Source organism: Pseudopodoces humilis, chromosome 1 (genome assembly GCF_049639895.1).
Source record: "Pseudopodoces humilis isolate 2021_Gansu_Grassland_sample_001 chromosome 1, ASM4963989v1, whole genome shotgun sequence".
NCBI classification, from domain to species: Eukaryota; Metazoa; Chordata; class Aves; order Passeriformes; family Paridae; genus Pseudopodoces; species Pseudopodoces humilis.
The window spans coordinates 138,081,055-138,102,934 of record NC_142200.1 but is presented as its reverse complement, the minus strand read 5'-3'; the positions used below and the strand labels follow the sequence as shown (position 1 = coordinate 138,102,934).

At 40.0% G+C, this 21,880-nt stretch overlaps 1 protein-coding gene across 6 annotated transcripts in view; it reads left to right on the top strand.

Annotated features, from left to right (window-relative positions):
• The window catches only part of NRP1 (neuropilin 1), a 122,778-nt gene that overhangs the window by 84,107 nt on the left and 16,791 nt on the right, over positions 1-21,880 (top strand). For 4 of the 6 annotated variants that reach the window (XM_088051836.1, XM_088051820.1, XM_014248578.2 and 1 more), the window contains exons 10-14: positions 645-976; positions 5,461-5,605; positions 8,477-8,581; positions 11,524-11,583; positions 18,684-18,815. In XM_088051836.1, coding sequence (XP_087907962.1) covers positions 645-976; positions 5,461-5,605; positions 8,477-8,581; positions 11,524-11,583; positions 18,684-18,815 — 774 coding nt within the window. The remainder of the gene's footprint in view (positions 1-644; positions 977-5,460; positions 5,606-8,476; positions 8,582-11,523; positions 11,584-18,683; positions 18,816-21,880) is intronic. The other 2 variants (XM_088051848.1, XM_088051842.1) reach the window with 1 other exon arrangement.

Below are 21,880 nucleotides of genomic sequence, written 5' to 3'. Positions count from 1 at the left end.
ATTACTGATTACTTTGTTAGAGAATTCCAAGTCATTCTATGAAATCTTTTCAGATAAGATGTAGGTCATCAGAACTACTGTTATGTTCTATATTTGAATTCTTTATTCCTTGTTAGCAGGTACTTCTGATTTATTTTTATCTAGGATCATAAAAGAAGCAACTATTTAGCTTCTGTGTCACCTGAAAAAGTCTGAGAGATGAAAGAAATGCATTAGGAAAATCTCAAGTGCAGCAATATTTTAATGTATGAAGATTTTCATTTCCAATGTCACCAAAATTAGGTAATCTGCAACCAGGTTTTGGCTAGTTTTGGAAATTTTCTCTGAGAAAATATTCACAAATTCAGATGGCCCTGCATTTGCCTTAGCAAGAGGAATAGAAAACAAGAATAGAATAGGATTTTCAGATCCTTTTGGTTCCCACCAAGCCAAAAATACTTGTGGTATTTTGGTACTTCCTGCTAAAACTAGGATGTGCAAGTTTGAATGAATGAAAATTATATACAAATCCAATATATTATTTTGAATATAAGAAATAAAAAAGAAATTAGTTATGATAGTTGAATTGACTGACTTGTCCTGTTTCTGTTTTGGCTCTTGTTCAGAATAACTATATAATTTATTTGGATTTTTTTTCTCTGTAGATTATCCTTGTTCTGGAATGCTGGGTATGGTGTCTGGCCTTATTCCTGACTCTCAGATTACTGCATCTACTCAAGTGGATCGAAACTGGATCCCAGAAAATGCTCGTCTCATAACGAGCCGTTCAGGTTGGGCGCTGCCACCAACTACTCATCCATATACAAATGAATGGCTTCAAATAGACCTTGGTGAGGAAAAAATAGTGAGGGGCATAATTGTCCAAGGAGGCAAGCACCGAGAAAACAAGGTGTTCATGAAAAAATTCAAAATTGGCTACAGCAACAACGGATCAGATTGGAAAATGATCATGGATTCCAGCAAGAAAAAGATAAAGGTAAGGGCGAAAACTCTGCAGTAAAGTTGAGTTTAAAAAAAAGTTTGTACTAAGTTTCTACATATCTCTGACCTTATAAAAGGGACACAGCTGGGATGAAACCAAGCAGGAGGACTCCAAGGGCAGAAGCCCTGAAGAAATGCTGTTGGAGCTGTCCCATGCCTGAGGGCAAGAGCTGGCCTTAGGACATTTGTCTCTCTGGCAGCAAGTTTTGCTTATCCAACAGCTAGTTCAGGCTTGACTCCTGGCAATGCTGGTACCTCTGTGGCCCACAATTTACTGCAAAATCCTGTGCAATGGGATTTAAAAATCTACTCTAAAAAGCCAAACTCTAAAACTGACAGTGAACAAAATTATCTGAGACTAATTTATTTGAATTACTTTTATTTTGCTTCTTTTCTTTCAGAGCTCTAGAATGAGAATGGTGTTACTCAGCTCAATGGGGTGCCTGTTGTATTTCTGAACTGCCTGTGGATTGCTTTGAGAGTTTCACAGGCTCTCTGTAATGATCTGATCCTAGTCCCTCCAAAAGAAAGAGATGAAGTTTTTGTCATGTTATCCCATCCCAACTGAGAAGTACTATTGTACTGTTACAAGGGAAGCATCTTGGAGGCGGCTTAGGAAGACATTTCCAGAGGAGGGCCAAATGAATTGCTGGGTTAGATTTCAAGGAAAAGAAAATTATTGTGGCCCAGAAGAGTTTCTGGGAATGTATCTGTTTTGATTTGTCTTTGGATGTATGCATTCCAGGACCTAAATTGCACTGGGGGTTTAGCTTATTTGCACTAAATCCCATTGAAGTCTTCCAACTCATTTTGCTATCACTGCTCACAAAGTGCATTTTTGCCTCAAAAGGCATGACTCTTTCTTAGACCTCCTACTGAGTTCCTTGAGGAAATGAGTAGGCATGCAGCCCTGCTCACAATTTGGTGCTGTAGTACTGAGATGACCAGGGAATCATATACCAAAATGTGCCCTCAAAAGGCAAGTCATTGTGGTGCTTGGCAGATGGGAATCCTGGAAGTTGCTCCATATCTCATCTGTGTTAATTTGAAAATTAGATGTAAAAGCTGTTTTGCTGTATAGGCTCATCCATTGGAGGAACCTGTGTTTCCTTAAAGGAAAAGCTGAGTGGGCCCGTGGATGTAGCTTTTCCAGGCACATTTGGTAAATATTGGACTTCATTCTCTCCTGTTTTAATCTCACTGAATATGTCTGCATTTTCTCACTTTTCATCATTTGTTTGGGGGATTAAAACTAAACGGATTCAGCCTTTGCAGTCATCTCCTTTCTCTTGTTACCATGAGTTTTGACTTCATCATAAAGTGTGAAGGGAGTGTAAATCAACAATGGGATCTTACCATTTTCTTTCTAAAATAGATGTTGTTTTGACATGTACTTCTACACTGTGGCTCAACGAGGGAAAAAAATAATGCCATATGCTTTCGAAGCAGCGCGCCGTCTGCTGCATGGCTTTCTGTTTTCTAATACAGGCACTTGCCATCATTGTCAGAAGTTAGCAGTTTGACAAGAAAACTAGTGTGCTAACTAATGCACTGAGCCCATCCTCAGCTTTCATCACCACCAGAAATTAACTTTCAAGATTAATGGAATGGAGAGGGCTGGAATTTAAATCTCTTGTGGCATAATTATAATCCTTCCTAAAAATTCAATCTATTTAATAAACTTTATTCCAAAGTACAAGACTTCTTTAAAGAGAATAGGATAAATCCCATGATTTTGGAGCCTGAGGAATTTAAAATGTTAATACTGGAATGTACAGTTTTTTAACTGTAAGTAGAGCTGGATGGGACAGGATGCTATAATGAGTCACAGCAGGAACGTGGATTAGAAACAGCCCTGTTATATGAAATGAAACACATCGTTTCATTTGGTTGAAGTCCTGACTTTCAATAAACAAACAACTACATTTCAGAGAAGAAAGAGCAGTGACAGGCTAAACATAACAACAGAATGTGTCCAAAGGGTGAAATACCACCTTGTCTCTTAACATGATCTTGTCATTCATGCCTGCAGCTGGTTTCACAAAGACTACCATAACTCCTTCCTCTTTGGCTGACCCAATTTCAGCTGTTTTTGAGTGTGCAAAATGTTTCCCCCTGTAACTTAGCTCAAGCACTCAAAGAAGTGAAAATCACAAATCATCAAATAACCATGCAGAACTCCATTTCAAGATTCAATTTGTATTTCTTGTCCATGGGCTTGCTTACTCAAGCTTACTCCATAAAGTCATCCTTCTCTTTCATACTTCTTTCCTCCTTCCGCTTTTTATGGGGGTGGGATGAGTTGTTTTGCAGGAGTTTTTTGCTGTTGTTTTTACAGTTCCTTTCATAATTTTCGGTACAAGAAACTTCAGAACATGCTGCCATTTGGAACGTTCCTTTAAAATCTTTCTGCAATGTTTATTTTGATTTTAAAATATGTTAGGCAGATTTTTTTTCTGCTCACCATCTTCGCTCCTCTTTCATTTAACTGTTATTTATTATACCTTATCTTTGTAGAGGAGTAAAGCAATTTGTGACATAGCTTGTATAAAGGACACTCACAAAATGAAGTTTTACTGTACACTCCTCTCTCCTTTCCCACAAAGAGTATCAGTATGTGTTTTAAATGAACAGTCAAAATTGAATCACAGGCAGCTCTGCTCTACAAAGGACAACGATTCAATGTAATTCTAGATGCCTATTGAATCCTAATGTCTATGTGTCAGTACTCCATAGTGATGTCTTTTATAAATCAGTTTTCATTATTATATGTTGCTATTAAGACTACTATTAAAAAAGGGAGCAAGGATTTCTCAGATACATGTGTCTGTCTATTTTTTACACATAAAATGGCATTCATTCTTTTTCATATAGTAGGTAGCTTTTCTGATCATTTGCACTATATTGTTATTCAAATATAATAATATGTAATTCCATGTCAATTAGATCTGACAGGCCCTTTAGACATGAATTTGTGATAACTGTCTTCCAAGTACTGGCAGTACACTGGGTCAACCAGAATGCCCCTTGAAGCCACCTTGGAGGTGCAATTTCCCTGGGAAGTAGGAGATGCAGCATTGGTGTTGAAATTATTTTTTTAGTTTAGTTGTTCACAGTCTCTATCACCATTGGCTTTTGCAACTGGCACTCTGGAGTGCTGGAATGATTGTGATCATAATGCAGATGTGTACAGTAAAAACAAAGAAGGCTTTTAGAACTGCACTGAAAAATACAAGAAGCAATCCGGTTTACCTATGCTGGTTTTCTGCCTTAGGAATTCTGGCAGCTTTCCCCATGGCCTCTGTTTTCTCTGCCTCACATGAATAGAAGGAGTTCATTGCAGGTTGGGTTTTGTTCTCATCCAAAATGAAGGGCATCTGGTGCTTTCTTCCTTTTGTTTCACAGCTATATCTTAGAAGTATCTTATGGTAGCACTTCTAATCTTAAATTTGAACTGCAGTTCAAAGATGTTTTTTAGAATTTTGCCATTTCACTAATTCATAGAAAACGTGAAAATACTTTTTACGGTTATATACACTTTGATATTTTGTACTTTAGAGACTTCTGTACATAATATTCTAAAGATATTTTTTGCTATAAAATAGGGTTTAAAAAGCTGCTTTTGTCTCTCTTGGGCAATAAAGTTTTCATGCCAAGGACAGTTTCTTTGTTCAGCTGATTCCTTCTAAGGACTGATCATCTACATGGAGGCACTTGAGGTGCTGCTATAAGTACAAATTATAATGCATTCTGTATGCAAAAGATTACTGAAAAGGAGAAACTGAAGATATCAAACAAATGCCATTCAGAGTTGTATTATGTCTGAAGAACCCAAAGTGCAATTCAGAGAAGAGATTTTTTGTCTGAAATGTACATTTGCTGACCTGCCTTGCCTGTTGGATTATACTACAGTTTTGTCAGGAAGCCGCTTTCTTCTCTTTCTTCTAATTCTTCTTCAATAGCAGGCTCACTGGAAGAACTCTTGCAGCTACTGCTCCTGAAGTTTAATTTATGCCTTTTGAAATAGCTACAACTTGTGAAGCTCTGTCACTGGGGGAAATCAGATTGAAATTTTCTCCTGAACAGTTGGATTATTATTGTAACCACTTAAAAGGTGACAGGATCTTCACCTCAGCCATTTTTTTTCCCTAAGAAGTGTTGGAAATGTCACCCAGTTAAACCTCAGATCAGACCGTCATTTAAAAACATGTCTCATTAAACACTCAGCTCTTGTTATGACCCTGATGGATTGGTTGCTACTGAGTTTATGAAAAATGAAATGCATTACTTTTCCGAGAAGCTTTAACAATGTATTTTCCATTCTCATTTAGGATAGGAATGCCTGACACTTATTAAGCCGTTAGAATATGGCCTACTGCTCACCTAATTCAAAGGCTGGGGAATGAAGGAAAAAAGATGAGTGTGGAAAATAGACCTTTTTTTTTTTTTTTAACAAGTATCATTTGTCATGCTCTGCAGACTTTTGAAGGCAACACCAACTATGACACGCCTGAACTGCGGACTTTTGAACCTGTATCAACACGATTCATACGCGTCTACCCTGAGAGAGCCACGCACGGGGGACTGGGGCTGCGAATGGAGCTGCTGGGCTGTGAACTTGAAGGTAATTGCTCTGCTAGAAATGAATGCACTTTATTATTTTCATAAATACATTCTCTATTTGGTCTGCTGCTGAAGACTGCTGTGTCTGCACAGGCAGCACATCGGACTCTCGCTTCCATGGCTGCCATTAGTGCTGTTTCTTGGCCTATTCAGTTCCTCTCTGCAACATTTGAATGTGCCCAAGGCACAATTATTATTCTTTTTCCCATTTCTTTGTTGAATCAGTGATATTCTCCACATGGTTTTCCATTCCCTTAAGCAGCCTTATGATTATACGTTTGAGAATCATAGAGCTATTAGGAGAGAATAAAGACAGGAACTTAAATTTTATGTTACCATGATACAACCCTGGAGGAGATGTTTTCCAAGAATGCAGAGGGATCTTTGCACTAAATATAGTAATTATGTGCCTCTATCCTTAAAGGACCTGAAAGTCACACCACAAACTGTGGTGGGCAAAGATCACTTGACTGGACAGTGTCTGTGGTGTTACTTTTGAGGGGTAAAGGGGGCCTCTTTGTCCTTTACTAAGCTTTAATTTTGCAAGAGTATGTAGGAGATGAAAGACCAGGAAAAGCAAAGTTTAGACATTTGTCCTTGGACTGTGACATGAAGTCTGCTTTGATTTTTGTTATATAAACATAATTATTTAACTTCATAGATAACTACAGATAACACTATGTGAATTAAACAGTTTTATCTGGTGGATTATGGTACAGTGGTGAGGCTTATAAACCACATGGCTTAAAAATACACAGAATAACAAACCATATTATTTGGGGTTTCATATGACACCTTATAGAAGCAGCTGAGCAGGCTCCCAAGATGAATGGAAACTGCTCTACCTCCATTTCTTTCTCACCATTTCTCCCCCAAGAGGGAAGTGTGGAAGGCATTTGCTGTGAGAACTGATGAGTTCTGTGTTGTTTTTTTCAGTTTAGTGATTGAATAAGTATGATTTTACTTGGCCCGGAAAGTGGGGAGGTTGGAAATACTTCTTAGTTCCTGCAGGAAGTCCTCATTTCCTATGGGAATACTTAGTTCCTGGAGACTATTGTGCTACTTGCTCAGAAAAAAAGAAAACCCAGCACCTGCCTTATGTAAACTCACAACCTGTGGACAAAGCCCTTCAGCCACAGAGCTCCTGTAGCCACCCAGCCATCCAGGAGTGAGTCTGTGGACCACCTTACAAGAATATATTGCTCCGTGTGATGGAGGAGCCTTTGCTTTTAGGCAAACTGAAACAGCAAGTACAATTTTTTTTTTTCCACTAGGATGCATCTTTTCACATTTTTCTTTCTGCTGTGGTATACTTTAGGTGTATGCTCACCTGTAGGTCACCCATGGACAGGTGAGGTCAATTCCCATTTGCCTGTGGGAGAAGTACAATAATGCTTAATGTATAATTGCATCTTAAGGAGGGAGTTGAATTAAGTCACTTGAGATTTACTGAGCAAGAAGAGAGTTGAGAAAAGGAGCATGGAAGTTGGCACAGAGAGGAGTAGAAATCAGCTCTCCAGCAGTAATGAGCAAGGGCAAGCTTTGTGCGCTTGAAGCATCCCAGGGGGGCATATATGAAATGATGGCAGAGATGTAGGCAAGCTTGAGGCTATACAGGGACACAAAGATCAAGATAAGAAACTTAACTGGATGTAGAAAGCTAGAGGAATCCCCCAGAGGGTTTTTTTAGCAATGTGGGTAACAAATGTTCTGCATAATTCATAATAGGTACAGAACTGTTTCTTTAACTAGGGATAGATTGAACCTGTAAAGCATAGGTCAGGGTCCTGAAGGGGCATGTTTTATCCCATAATATAGTTACTTCAAAAACTACCACCTCTCCTGACATTTTCAAGCCAAGAAGTCAGTGCATGTGATCTTCTGCGGCCAGCAGATGCTGAGGGCAGTAGAAGGGAAAAGAAGAATCTGCAGAAGACATACATTATTGCATAGCCTATAATGAGTGAAAAGGATTGCTAATGAAAATAACAGTAAGTGAGAAGAGACAAAAGCCTGGATCACATTCCAGGAGTGCTTATCTTAAGCCAGGGAACTATACGTGAGGCATGAAACATAAACTTAAACGTAGCACCAAGTCTCTGTGTTCTGGTTTTCCAGATGTGGTGTGCTTTGCAGATATTGGGTTATGTGTTTTCTGGCATCTTACACAAATCTAAAGCTTTTAACTGTAATAACAAAGTTCAGATTTTTACTGGCTAGGCAGCAGCTACCGGAAAGTCATCACCAGTGAGAAGCATGCAGGTGGCCAGGAGGGATGACTGATATCACTGATGTCTTATTTATTTATAACTTCAACAAAAAACAAAAGAAACACCTTCCATGTGTCCTCATTGAGCACAAAGTGATTCCACATCTCACTGCCTTCCTGCTGCTGTTAGCAGAATGCTCAGACATTTCCTCTCTTACATGTGCTCTGCAGAGAGGTTTCTTCAGCAACGCGTTGGGAATTACCACCTTGCGTGTGCACCCCTTCCTGCTCCTCTGCACAGGCCCACTCATTGGGACTTCAGAGAGAAATAATGTTATGGTGTCTCTACACACACAGCCCTCAGGGATCTCATTCTGCCTTGCCAGGCTTTCACTGTTCATTGACAGGAACAAACACCCATCAAACAGTGAAGAGACAGTCTGGGGCTTTGCTGCCCAGCTCTGCTCAGCCCTTGAGCTCAGACATGCCTCAGTGCAGGGGGCAGAACAGATACTCCCCATTCCAAAGAAGTACTAAGCAACCTGCAAAGTAGAGTTCCTTCAATCCTCAGACACAACACATGGTGCTCATCAGGATGTTACTTCCAACTGCATGCTGGATCTCCAGCACATGTTCTAACTGAGCAACTGGATTTTGTTTCAGCTCCGACCGCTGTCCCTACCGTTTCCGAAGGCAAGCCCGTGGATGAGTGTGATGACGACCAGGCAAACTGTCACAGTGGCACAGGTGATGACTACCAACTGACAGGTGCAGAAACCATCCTCATTCCATTGCAGCTTCATTGTAGCTCATATCCATCACCAGCTTAATGTTTGCACTGATTTAGCCACTCAATATTAATGGACATTAGTATGCAGTTTGTATCGTTAGTGCTGTCAAAACATAGGCATCTGCCTTTTACATATGACAATACTTTTGATTGTTTTCTCAGCTATGTAATTTTTGAAGAAAATAATAGTGACTAGATGGAAGAGAGGGCAATTTTTTGAGCAGCAATTGTGTCTAATCAAATCTTCTAATCAAACTCTGTCTTACTAAGAAGAAAAGCTGGACAATACTCTTGAGATTTATTATCTGAGATTGAAGAACTTAAATTATTGCTTGGTTACATATAGGCTTCCTACCTAAAACTTAGTATAGGACTCAAATCTCATCCCCAAACCTTTCCCAGACAGAAACAAAAAACAGATTCGTTTCATCAGAGCGTACTGCCACATAATCACACAGCCAGAAATATTTTTATGAGCTTCCCTGCCTACACTGCATTACAGCCACAGAGGGGCTGATGTTCTCCAAGCTGCCATCACCAACCAAAACATAGGAGGGAAAATGTACCATAGACTGCATCTGGAACAGAGGAAGCTTGCTAGGTTTCATATCCTCACACTTCTGTACAGAATCATTAGTCTGAGACAGCTGACACTGCACCTTTATGTTTTTGATCTCTTCTTGGAGGTCACTTGGTCCACAAATCTCTGTGTCTGCTTGATTAGATCTATACATCTGCAGTAATTGAGCTTGTTTTAGATGCAGCGACACAAGTTATTTCATCACTGCTCCCTGATGTGCTTATCTAATAAATGTTTATTGCTTCTTATATCCATGACATAAAATAGCATTAAAATCTGGCAATAGCTGTCCAAGAGGACATTGAGTGAGCTTAGGTAAGAGATTGGTTTTTTGGAATGAGCCAAGTAGAACATCAGGCAGCAGATACAAATGAAAGTGAAATTTCAATATCAAACCCTTTCTGAGCTTTGCCAATGCCTCCTGTAATTGCATATTGCAAATCATAAATTGCAAAAAACAATTCTTGAGTGGAAAAGACAGTGCACGGTCACTGTCACTGCTTTTCAGATCAGTGTCTCAGATGAACCTTATTCCTTTTGAAAACTGCCATGAAGGGATCATGATAAAATAGTCTGTATTGTGTTAAGGTAGCTCAGAAAGCTTTCAATGTTACTAAACAATGTAATTTATTTATTTATTATTCGGAAAAGAAAGAGCCAAGTCAGGATGCACTAGGGCTTCCTGCAGAGTCCTACAAAGCCCTGTAGGCAGAGACATATTGCACATAGTGGAGGCTCTGTCAGGGAAAGCAGACAGATCTATGCAAGCAACTTCCATGTTCATAGTCTCTGCACTTCAAGGAGCTGAGGACTTCATCCCACATATCCCTTAGGGAACATTTATTGAGCAGAAGAAAAACCTTCTGGCAGTTTCTGCAGGTTGTGCTTAGGGGGCAATTTATAAACTCTAAGACAAGGGAACAGCCACCAGCCTCCCTGAGCACCATTTCTTCTAGGGAACTGAATGTTTTTAAGTATTAATATTGAAAATTACTGCCCTGCCCTCCTACAAAAGTGCAGACACTTAAGTATAATTTATTACTACAATACCTAGAAACCCTAGGTGGTGCATGCCCAGTTGTTCTGGACATTGGAGAAATGCTGCATTGTACATATGGTGTTACTTATAACAGTAAAACACAGAGAACTGATTTTACCAATAAATTAATTGTAAACATTCTTTTCTTCCTTCAAAATGCATAGAAGGTAAGTGTGTAAGTCTTGTGGCCTATTAAGGATAGCAGGGCAGTGCAGAGGGGATTTCATGAGTGTCTTACCCTCTGTTACCCGCTCCCAGTGCAAGCGTGGCGTGCGCACTCTCGCGGGCGCGACTGAAGAGTCGCTTCCCTGACAGCACTTGCACATATGTGAGTACCACAGTGAAGCCTCCCTTGCAATTAACTGTAATTGTGCTGTAGGCCAAATTCCTTCCTGCTCTATTTGGACCCCATACAGAGCTACTCTATTTGCGTGGTTTATAGCATTTCCCATCAGATCATTCTCACAAACATAAAGCTGATACAGCTTGGGCATTCATTCTCATTGGAAGTCATCATAGTCATCCTTTCTATAATGTTTTAAGCACTTGCTTGCTGGAGAAAAGAAAAGAGGAGCCGTTGACTGGTAATCAGCACCCCACAGTGCATTTATAATTGTACTAATTTCCTTTTTGTTTCCTTATGAATACGAGGCTTGCTTTAAAAAGTCAAGTATTTTAAAAATATCAATTAGTAAGCCTAGGAGAGGGCCATGACCCCACTCACCTCTTGTTTATCTTCATGAAGAAAAGGACAAAGGGGAAGTCCTTAATTCCTTCACTTTGAGATGGAAGTGAAACCTACCTTAGACTAGATCCTGAAGTCTGGCAATTCCCATGCACCTCTCCTGTGAGCTGATCTCACAACACAGCTATGAAACAACATAGCCCCAGTCTTACCTCACATCCCTGATATGAGGAACAACAGGTCATGGGTAAATGAACAAAATAGTGACTGTTAAGAGGTGCCATAAAGACCAGTTGCTCACTTCCCACGTGGTTTGGAGTAAATCAGTGTCTATAAACCAAGGTCGGTCAAAGGGACATGTTAGGGATGATTTAGTTGGTGTTTGCAAGGGCTCCAAAGATACACAGCTTTACTTAATGAAGAGTTCTTGTGTTCTTTTTTGATAAAGGAAACCAGACTTTTAATGTCATATTTTCATGCTTAAGCTCACATATTCAGTTAGCTACATGTTTAATAAAGACAGTAATATTTCAGGTTTATATGTAGGCTATTCCTGATGACTGCTGTGTCCTTTGTTGTGTCACATGTATCATGATACGCATAATTTCTTTTCCAGGTGGGACTACGGTGCTGAATACAGAAAAGCCAACAGTAATTGACAATACATTACAACCAGGTAAAAAAAGAATTCTTATTAAAACTGCAATAAATTCCATACCCAAATTTCATGCCAGAGACAAAATAATGAATTGCAGCACTTCCTGACTTACCATTCCTTAAAGTCTCTGAAGTAAAGAAGCATCTGGTCTCTTAGCTCTGTACAGTAAATATTTTATTCCTTTCATCCACATGTAGATACAGCAGAGAACAAGATTTTCTTCTGCATCAGCAAATGCCAAGTGCTGACAAAATTAAACTAACTTAATCACACAGTGCACTGTTTAAATGTGGCATGTCAGCAACACAAAGTGTGTTTGCAAACTCCAGGAAAACAAAAACAGCCACATAGGCCCACTCACTATTTATATCCATGGTTTTACAAAACCAAGACAAGTCAAGTTTGCCAGTTTTTTCCACCAGGGAGCTGGCAGTTTTACAATATTGTTTTCTAGCAAGTTTTCTTGAAATGGGGTTACATAAACTGCTACCATGAACTTGAAAAGGGAAAACCAAGTTGTCACTGGCAGCAGGTCCTTGTTACTTAATACAATAGCTAGCAGCTTTTAAATTCCTTAGTTTGCTGCTTCCTCAGCTTTCATATAATTTTTTTAATATCCTGTACAATTTACTGGGAGCTGGGGAGAGGATGGATTTGGACAGAAAGCTGAACTCCAAAAACTATAAGCACCAGTTAAGAATCCTTTGAATCAATAATTGAGGAGTGGTAAAGAAGTCAGTTTTCAATTATTCTCATTTCCTCCTTTAAAGCACAGTCACAGTCTTGCAAGTGATTTATTAACAGGGTGGGTAAGTGTTTAGCATCGTTTCCTCAACCATGTGACACAATCCACTCTTGCTTCAAGTGAAAGAAAGGGACTAATAATGCAAAAAATTTCCTAAATGACACTGATGGTGTTGATCTGATTAAGAGATAGAGCTGACTTAGCTCAGATGTTGTTCCCACTCTCAGCCTGTGCATTCAGATATTGCAGAGGCCAATGCTTTTACTCTCCTCAAAATTTGTCTCCAGGGTCACCCAACTGGCTAAGTCAGCATACACTATTTTTACCTCTGCCCTGCTTTATGAGCATGAGCTTGGATCATGGAGCACCAGTGCAATGAGAAACACAACAGTGAGGCAGTCCCCCCTCTTGGGACACCTCTCCACCCTCCTCTTCACAGTCAGTGCTGCCGAAGGGCTGGACGGCTGCTGCCGATCTCACCGTTCTGCAAAGGGGTTGGGGATGCAGGGGAAGAGAAGATTCTGTGAAGTGGATTTAGAGCAAAGCATTTTAACTTTTATGTCTGAAATTATCTGTTAGGTTTCTATTTTGATGAGATTAAGGATTTTTTTCCAGTTTTTTAAACTATCTTCTTGCATTCAAGCAAATTGCAGATTTAGAAAGTGCCTCTGTGCGGTGCAGTTTCACTCCCTCCTGAGCAGTGCCAGCTGCTTTGCAGGTTGTGTTTAATCCCCTTGGCTTGGGCGGGACTCTCCAGTAACAGATTGACTGTTACTACCAGAGATTAAGATATCCTCATTTTCTCTCCTTACTTCCCTCCTGCACCACCTTTGCTTACTCTGTGATGTGCCAAGTTTTTTCTCTATTAAAAGAGTTTCTGAGGCTCTGTTCAGAGCATGCCAGTGTTACTTCCCTGCATTGTGCTGGTAGGAACCATTTCCTTCCGGGGAATAAGGGACGAGTTCACATCCCAAACTCCAGGCTCCCACATGGCAGCACATTACAAAGATCATAGATAGAGATCAGCCAGACGCTAATAAATAAGAATAAGGTTTCCAGAATTTCCAGTTTAAGACATAAAGGTTTCCAGCTGCCTCATAATCCCTCACTGAAAACCAGCCAAAAACTCCCAAAAAGGGGCAGACAGAAATTTCCCTCAGCATGGGGAAACCCCTCCTGGCATGGAGGTGAAACATTTTCTTCTGCTGAAGGGATGTGGCTGGACCCGGGTGCCATGGGGAATCCCACAGAGCAGGGGCCGTGAGGCCAGGAGCGAGTCTGCTCCGTCAGCCACAAATAATGTGGTTTAAACTGCCCTTGATGTTCCACGGCTGTTTGGGGGCCCCTGGCCCTCTGCTGTCTGAGAATAAGTGCACTCTTTCAGCTCTTCTCAAGCTGAACAAGGTAGGAATTTAACACATCAAGGACTGAGCCTTCAGCTTTGGCCTTAATTCCCTTTAAGGCCTGGTTTACCTTAATGTGTTATTGCACCATGAGGTAAATGAAGAGCTCCAAGCCAAGGAGCTATTCCAAGGTGACCCTGCATGAGCTACATGCTGCCAGTGGTGGCCACAGCAGCTTGTGCCACAGTGGCTGGGGACAGACTGACCAGCCCTCCCAGCAGCAGTGCCTGCCATGGCACAAGTACTCTGCAATAGGCGCCAGCACCACATACCACTGTCCTGCTGCCTGCGTTCCAGCCTGCAAATATCCCTAATCTTGTTATCCCAGAATAACATGCTTGTGTGTGTCAAAGCCTGAGATTATCCTATTCCAACCAGCTTTCATACACTACAGAAACAGTAAAGAGCAAATAGCTGGAAAACCTCTGTTTGTAAACAAGCTGTTCCATCAAGGAGTCCTCTACAGTTCATTTCAAGGGGACTGAATTAAAAGAAAATAAAACAGAATCATGATTTCAAATGGCAAAAAATGTTTAAAGGTTTGGATATTTAATTTTTTTTTAAGAGAGGATCTACTTTCCTCCTCAAACTTAAAAAGATGCCTTTCACAAATCTGTCTGTCAAGGTAAAAACCTCAGTCCTCAGCCCTCAGCCCTAAGACCTTCCAACATCTAAACTTTTTGAACACATATTTTTCAATTCTAAAGGACTATTTGAAATGCTTGTCTCTTAGCTATTTACATACAGAGCAAGCTGTTCATTTACATTACGTGCTCTCAGTGTGTAATCTGAGTCCTTTGTAAAGCAGACTGTTCTGAGAAGTACCTTGTTTTTCACACATGTAATAGCTATTTCAGAAAAATATAACTAAAAAATCCTGAAGTTAAAATCTCTGCTAAGAAATAATTTAAACGTAGAATAGGTCTAACTCTCATTTATGCTGGAGCAACTTTGTATCAGTAAAGGGATATTAAGGGTGTTAAATTATCAATTACTATCATTTAAGATAATTCTGTGCTGCCAGTATAAATGGTATAAAAAGGTGAAATGCAAATACAAATCAGACCAAATATACTACTTTGAAGTAGTCCAAATTATGTTTGTAATTTCCTGTTTTAATGTTGATTTACCCTTTGGCAAGAGCATCTTAGAGAGCACTTTCATATCATCTTTAATGCCATCATGCTTCTTCTTGCCTCTTGTTGGAAGAGTTATAAATATATGTCAAAGTCTGTGGGCCACAAAAGATTAATGGACTCACAAGAAACTCACTCAGCTAGATTTTCAAATTACTTTCTTGCTCATGTGCAGTAATGGTCCCAGCTGTGAGCAAGATGTGGTCAAAAAGTACAGCTGTTGGTTATTCTTTGAGGGGATAAATCTGTTTTAATTCAGTATCACGTACCCTACATTTTGAAAAAGGCATATGGGATTTCGTCACACCTCCCTCCCAGATTCTCATCTGAGCTGCTGCTATTTGGTTACATAATAGCTGGTTTTCTTTGTCCTCTCATTACACACAAACTCAGAGATCAATCACCTACTGGCAGGAGAATTATCCTACCATGGGAATGGGCCAGCGCTGCAGAGGGAGCCCAACAATTGCTCCTCGTCCCTAGTTTCCTTCCTTCCACCAGAGCTGCCAAGCTATGGTTCAAGGACAAAGAAGAGGACACATTGCCTGTAGCTTGCTGTGAGCTGCTGCATCAGCCCCCTGGGACCTTTAATAGAAGGGCTGAACTAGTCTGTTTTTTCTGGGGCAGATCCATTGTCCATACTGAACCATAATGAACCTATTCTGATGCTACAAGTGTCCATTATTAATTGGCTAGCAGGCCTATTTTCCCTTTTTTATGGGTCCCTGGGAGAAGCACTGGAAGAGACATAAGAATAGGCAATAAGAGATAGCATGTTTAAGAAGCTCATAAAATAAGAGCACTCTGAAATGCCTTGCCTTTGACCTTCAATCCCATTGCTGTGATTGTCTAAGGAATATAGTAACACAGTAACTTTTGAGAAAGCAATAGGAACCCAGCAAGCGACAGCTAGCTGCGTGCAGGCTACTGGTCAAATTCTCCTCAGTTTCAGTTACTTCTGCATGGAAAACATGTTCATTTTTATGCTGCACCATGATTCTGAAGCCAAGGAACACAGGCATGGCAAAGCATATCAGACTTAGGCTCTTTGCCAATTTCCTGGACTATATATTTCAAATGAAAGTGTAAGAAAGTATTTATTAGATGGAGCTGTGAAATCTAACTCTGTTTTGAAACTCTCCTTTTGATCCCAGTGTTCAGAACTGTCATCAGAGCATGAAGTAAAAGGCTTTTGTCACTTCCTGCACTTTAGAATTAACAAGTAAATTCTGGATGTTTTCCTTATCCATGTCAGTGTCCAGTTCTCTTTGAATTGTGTTCAATCTTAGCAGCATTCAAGGGTGCAAGTACCACTCACATCATATGAGAATTTTTTTCCTTTGATCCACATTGAGCTTCACTGGATATCTCACATTACTTCGGCTGTGAAATGGAGAAACCAGAATATTGCTCTGCTCTGTGTCTCTGGATTCATCACTCATTTACATACTTCTCCTATGTATTCTGCTATTTATTTTTATTCGGAGTTGAACAATACCAGTCCTATCAATGTCTTTGTGCTATGTGCTCATTTATACCGTGTGGTATCTTCAGATGGATGTGATCTACCACTGTTCTCCTTTCTTGTGGTTTGAATACCATACAGGCTATCACTACTTTGCATGATATAATCTTTGGTGATTAATAAGGTTAATTTTGTTCTACGTTTTCTAAAACATTTTCTGAAGTTCTGTCTCATGGCTCTGATGTCAAAGCCATGCAATATAGCTCTCCCTAGGAACCTTCTTGACAATGAAAGGCAATTTTTCGCAATCTTAAAACTCTTTAATTCTTTGGAATGTCACTCTGTTTCTTTTAAAATCCCCCTTGATTTTCAGATGTCCCCTTTTGGGCAAGATGTCTTTGATCATGGCCCCATTGTCTAGAAAAAAAATACCTCATATACTGAAGAAAGAGACATAATGGATTGCCTTTCTGCACTCGTGTGCATAGACTGAGTTCTGCTTCTTCAACATTTTGAGCCCAAAGAGAGATTATTCACCACAATCTGCTTTTTTCCTAGAAAGGGCGAGGGTGCTCCAGGAAACATCTTTCCTCCACATTGAATTCCTGTGCCAGACATTATCTGTTGAATTCATTTGTTCCCAACGAGGATGCTGTGTTCGTGCCAGTGCGGAGTAGACCCCTCTGGAGGCCAGCAGGAGAGAGGGGGGAGGCAGGCAGGACGGGGAGGATGAAAGAAAGGAGTGAAGAATGGGGGCTCAGTGCAGAGAGACACCACAGCACAGCCGAGGCACTGACAGCCAGAGCACAGGGGCAGGAGTTCCCATAGGCTCAGATATCTCTGCTGACAGAATGAAATTTTCTAGGGCCCAGAGGGGAGAGGACACAGTGGCTGCAATGCAGGAATCCAGTGAGTTGAGAAAAAACTGTGTCTGGGAGCAAAGGCCTGCCAAACAAGGACGCAGCAAGCAAGGAGAGAATGATAGATGAACCCTTTTTATATCCCTTCTGTCTCAACCTACTCACCTGAGGTTTTGTGTTGTTCAAATTATTACTCTAGTTTACCTTCCATTAAAATTTGGGTTGTGAGTTCAAAAGCCTTACCAGTCTTCCCTGGCAGCTCAGTACGTGGAGGATGTCTTTGCCTCTTCAGACTGGAAGAGCTCCACTTCAAAGGTCTGGCCAACTGCAGGTCTCAACACACTTCCCATTTTTCTCATTATTTTCCCACAATAAACAAGCACATTCTAAGGGTTGCATTACCTTTTCTGGCTTTTTATATTAATATTGGGCAAGAAACACAATTCTTCCCCCAGAGCTGATATTGATGGAAGAGTCCTTTGTTCTTAGTTCATACTTGCACAAAGCATCTCATTAAAGTAAACCAAAGTTATTCCTTTAATAAGGAGTGAGTCATGCCTGAGAAAATACTCCAAGATTTGGTCACATTGCTGTTGGGAGGGTATTGGTCTACTGGGAATTGTCACTGCTCAAGGTGAGATAAAAGTTCATACCAATGGGGTAGGAACAAAATGCTCAAAAGATCTCAAACTGTTTCTGAAAATAAGAAATGCAAAGGATTTATATGCTATCTTTGTATAATCTTTCCATTGAAATTCCAAGTTCTATTGAAGAAAATAAGCTACAATGTATTAAACCTTTGGGCAGAATTGAAAAGAAGCTGAAAACAAGATATGATCTCATCCTGACCATAATACCAGACTTCCCTTATTTTACGCAGAGCTTGTTTTGAAGCTTATTTTGAGTTCATTTGGCAATCAGCCACATTTGTCCCTTTTCCCTCTCAGTTTGTCCATTTCAATGCTGCCATCTTGTGGGCCTACTTAGCTGTCTGGAAGATGCTGAAAAAATTCCTTATTGAAGCCAAGAACTGTAGACTTCACCAGAAATCCTTTCCTGCCAAGGACATTCCATTAATGTTTCTGGTTGTTCTTATTTTTGTCCAAATCTCATTGTGAATTGCAAATTGTGGCACCATTACAGTGCAAAGAGATATTGACAACCAGAAAATGCATCTGATAAGTAGGCCAGAGCTTTCTTTATGAGTCTGATATGCTGCGATGCAGTTATCAGATAATGCGGGCAAATCAGAAGAATTAATCTAACCACAGGGAAAAAAAAATCCCATCATATGGGTCATAAAGAGACAAGAAGCAACCATATCTTTTTCAAAAAATAATGATTTTTCATCTCTTTCCCAGGAGAGCTATTCTTGCTATGGCTTCTCAGAGTTTCAGGAAGGATTGGTTCTGTTGAAGGTCAAATGTATGCATTTGTTTTGAAGTACAAAATCTGAATTATGCAATTAATAATCACATTTCATCCCCACTTTTCCATCTTTCCTTGCAGAGCTGCCACTATACAACTGTGGCTTTGGCTGGGGATCCCAAAAGACTTTGTGCCAATGGGAGCATGACAACCAGGTGGATTTAAGATGGGCAATCCTGACTAGCAAAACTGGGCCGATTCAAGACCACACAGGTAATCATGAGTTCATGATGTAGCTGTTTTACATGGGATGAGATTGTTCTGTGTAATACCAGCATCTTCCAAAATCACAGGGTTATACCTAAAATACATAAAGTCACAAAGATGGTTATCTAGTAAACCTAATCCATTACAGGTAATCACAACTGAATGTAATTGTCCTTTCTGTTGGGGAAAGCAGAAATTGTTTCTTGTCAGGACTGAAGATATTCACTTCCCCTGACTTGCCTATGGGTAATCATCATCTGGGGTAGAAAAATACCTGAATGACCAAATATTTTGCAAATATCACTGACCAGCTAATACAGTCAGTCAGCTAATGACCTCACATTATTCTTGTTTGTAGTTACAGGGACTACCCACCACAGGAAATTATTGTATGTAAGTGAAACTTCCCAGATGGGTGCATTACCACACCCCTCTCCTTTCCAGCAGGAGTTAGAGATTATAGCCATCCTCTGCTCACAAGCAGTTTTTCAAGAAATATCACCCTGGGGAATTGATTGGTTTGTTTTGTAGTAACTAACTCATAGCTCAGCATAATTAGGCAATAAATTTGCTGCAGGCTAGTGGAAAAGGGAGGGCACTGTGTGACCTGCACAGCCTCTCACTTTAGTGTTCTTGCTTGCATACGTGCAGATTAATCAAATGGGTTGAGATGAATTCCCCTTCCCACTTCTGCTACCCTTTGCTTAATGAGAATGACAAGGAAATTAGACAAAATTGGACTTTTTAAATTCTGAGACACTTTCAATTGAATCTTAAGACAAGTACAGTAGTTTCAGGGGAAAAAAAACTTGTAATACTTTGACTATAAATGGCATTGTACAAATAAATGGCATCAAATTAACTAAATGCAGTTAGCTGAAGTGAAGGCTGTAATGGTGGAAAAATTGATGTAGAGTAAAGTGAAATGGCTCAGTAGGATCTGACATTGAAAGGAGGTTAAAAGCTATGTTAGCCAGAGACTGACAAAATCTAAAAGGCATGCATAAGTAAAGCTCTAATTAAGACAATGAAGACAGAGTTCCTGACCTGGCACTGCAATAATATTCTGAAAATGAGAGCTATCTGCACTTTGCCATCAAGGATTATAGAGAGAGAACCTGTCTTCAATCAGGAGATGAAGAAATTATATTCTTCAAATGAGAGATTTTGTTGTTTCCACTGGGCCCTGCTAGTACAGAAAACCTATTTGTTCCGTGAACTGTAGCTTTAGTAAATCTTACAGGCAGTCCCTTTTTCTTCTTCTGCACTTTAAATATTTTCCAAAATTTTCCTTGAACTCTAAGAGCACCTTCACCTGCCAGGTTCACAATTCACCTGCCAGCTTGCACAGAGTGAGTGGGGTGGGTCTGAATGGCACTGATGTCCCAAACAAACCCTCAGCTGCACAAGGCCACTCTCTGTGCTGGGAGAACCACAGTGAGCAACTCCCAGGCATATCTTTCTCTCAGACACGTGTAAAGCTGAAAAATATACACAGAAGTAATCTTCAACAGCAGGATACACCAGATGTCACTTCAAATTATATATCTTGTGATGAAATCTGGCCAGTGTTAGGTCTTCCAACTCAGACAGCCATCTTAATGCTGTGATTATTTTCCTTTTTTCCTCCCTCTGGATTTCCCTATTACCATTCTTTGATGAGATTTGCACATGTTGTGCTGCTCTGCACAGAAGCAAAGTTGGAAAGAACATACAGACATAAGCATTCCTTAAAAAGCTGGACAAGATGTTACTACAGGAAGACAGAAAAAAAATCATTATGTGTATGTAATATACATATGTAATTAATTACGTATTACATAATGTAATTATTTTTACAATTTGGTATCATCTTCAATAAAATTCTATAAAATTCTTCAACGTGCATATTGGGCAGGATACCTCTGCTGCTCACAGAAAGATGCAAAGAAAAGAAAACCCCCTTGTCTCATGTTAGAAGAAATAAATTTGTTTCTTATTTATTAGGTCTAGCCACTGGATTTAACCCACTCCTCTTCATTCTTCATTCCTGGTTCCCATCTCCATACTCTGTCCTTCTTATGCTCATCAGAGTAGCAATGCTCATCTTCCTGTCTTCACTGGTGCAGGTCTTTACCATTGCAATCCAGCGAGTTTCAGTTATACTGTTTCACATTCAAGGATGTTATGTATAGGCAAAGACCAATGCTGATAAAGCACCACCCTTCTAAAACACCTTCTTTTGCCTCTTTTTACTTTTCTTTCTTTTAAGTGTTGGTATAAACAGTGATATTTATACTTACTTCAGCAATATTTGAGAAATAGTATTTCTTATTATTAGTTTTATCCTTCCTACTCTGAAAAGGATGATGTCAATAAATGCTGACTCTATCCTTTTGTGTGAGTGCATTGCACATGCAATCTATTCATACACACACCAGGATGAGCTTCGTGTTTTTCCACCAGGACTCTGCAAAGACACTGTTCGAAAGTTGACTGGAATGGTTGTGTGGCTGATGTAACTCAGAAGCACTTCTCTATACTCAGTATCTTACTTAGCAATTTTCTGTTACCTAACTAATCTCACTCCCACATGCTTCTCTCTCAGCATGATTAAAAAAGTAAGTTTCCAAGTTAAAGGTATTAAGTGTTCAGATTTCAACATGTACAAATCCATTATACCCTTGAGAAAGTACCAGCTGTAACCTTACTCTTTCAGGAAAGGGCTCACAAATATATAGAGCCCAATATTTTGTTACAAAAATCAAGGGCATAACTCTGACATCATCTGTGACAATGCTCAGCCTCTATTTGGTAACATTCTTTAAATCTCAGTTCCTGATCTCTGACCATGGCTGTTCAAAGCCATTTCACCCTTCAGCATTCTTCCCATTCTAATCTTGCCCCTTGAGCACAGGTTACTTCAAACAGAGATTTTTTTTTTTTTTTAATAGCTCTTTGCACAATTAACATTGAGTAGGCCCCAGGGATTTCTCTTAAGGCTGCTGAACCAGGCTGTTTTCAGGAGGTGCACACTGACTAATGGAGCACATAATGCTGTCTCACCAAACATGCTTGTGCCTCCTTCCCTT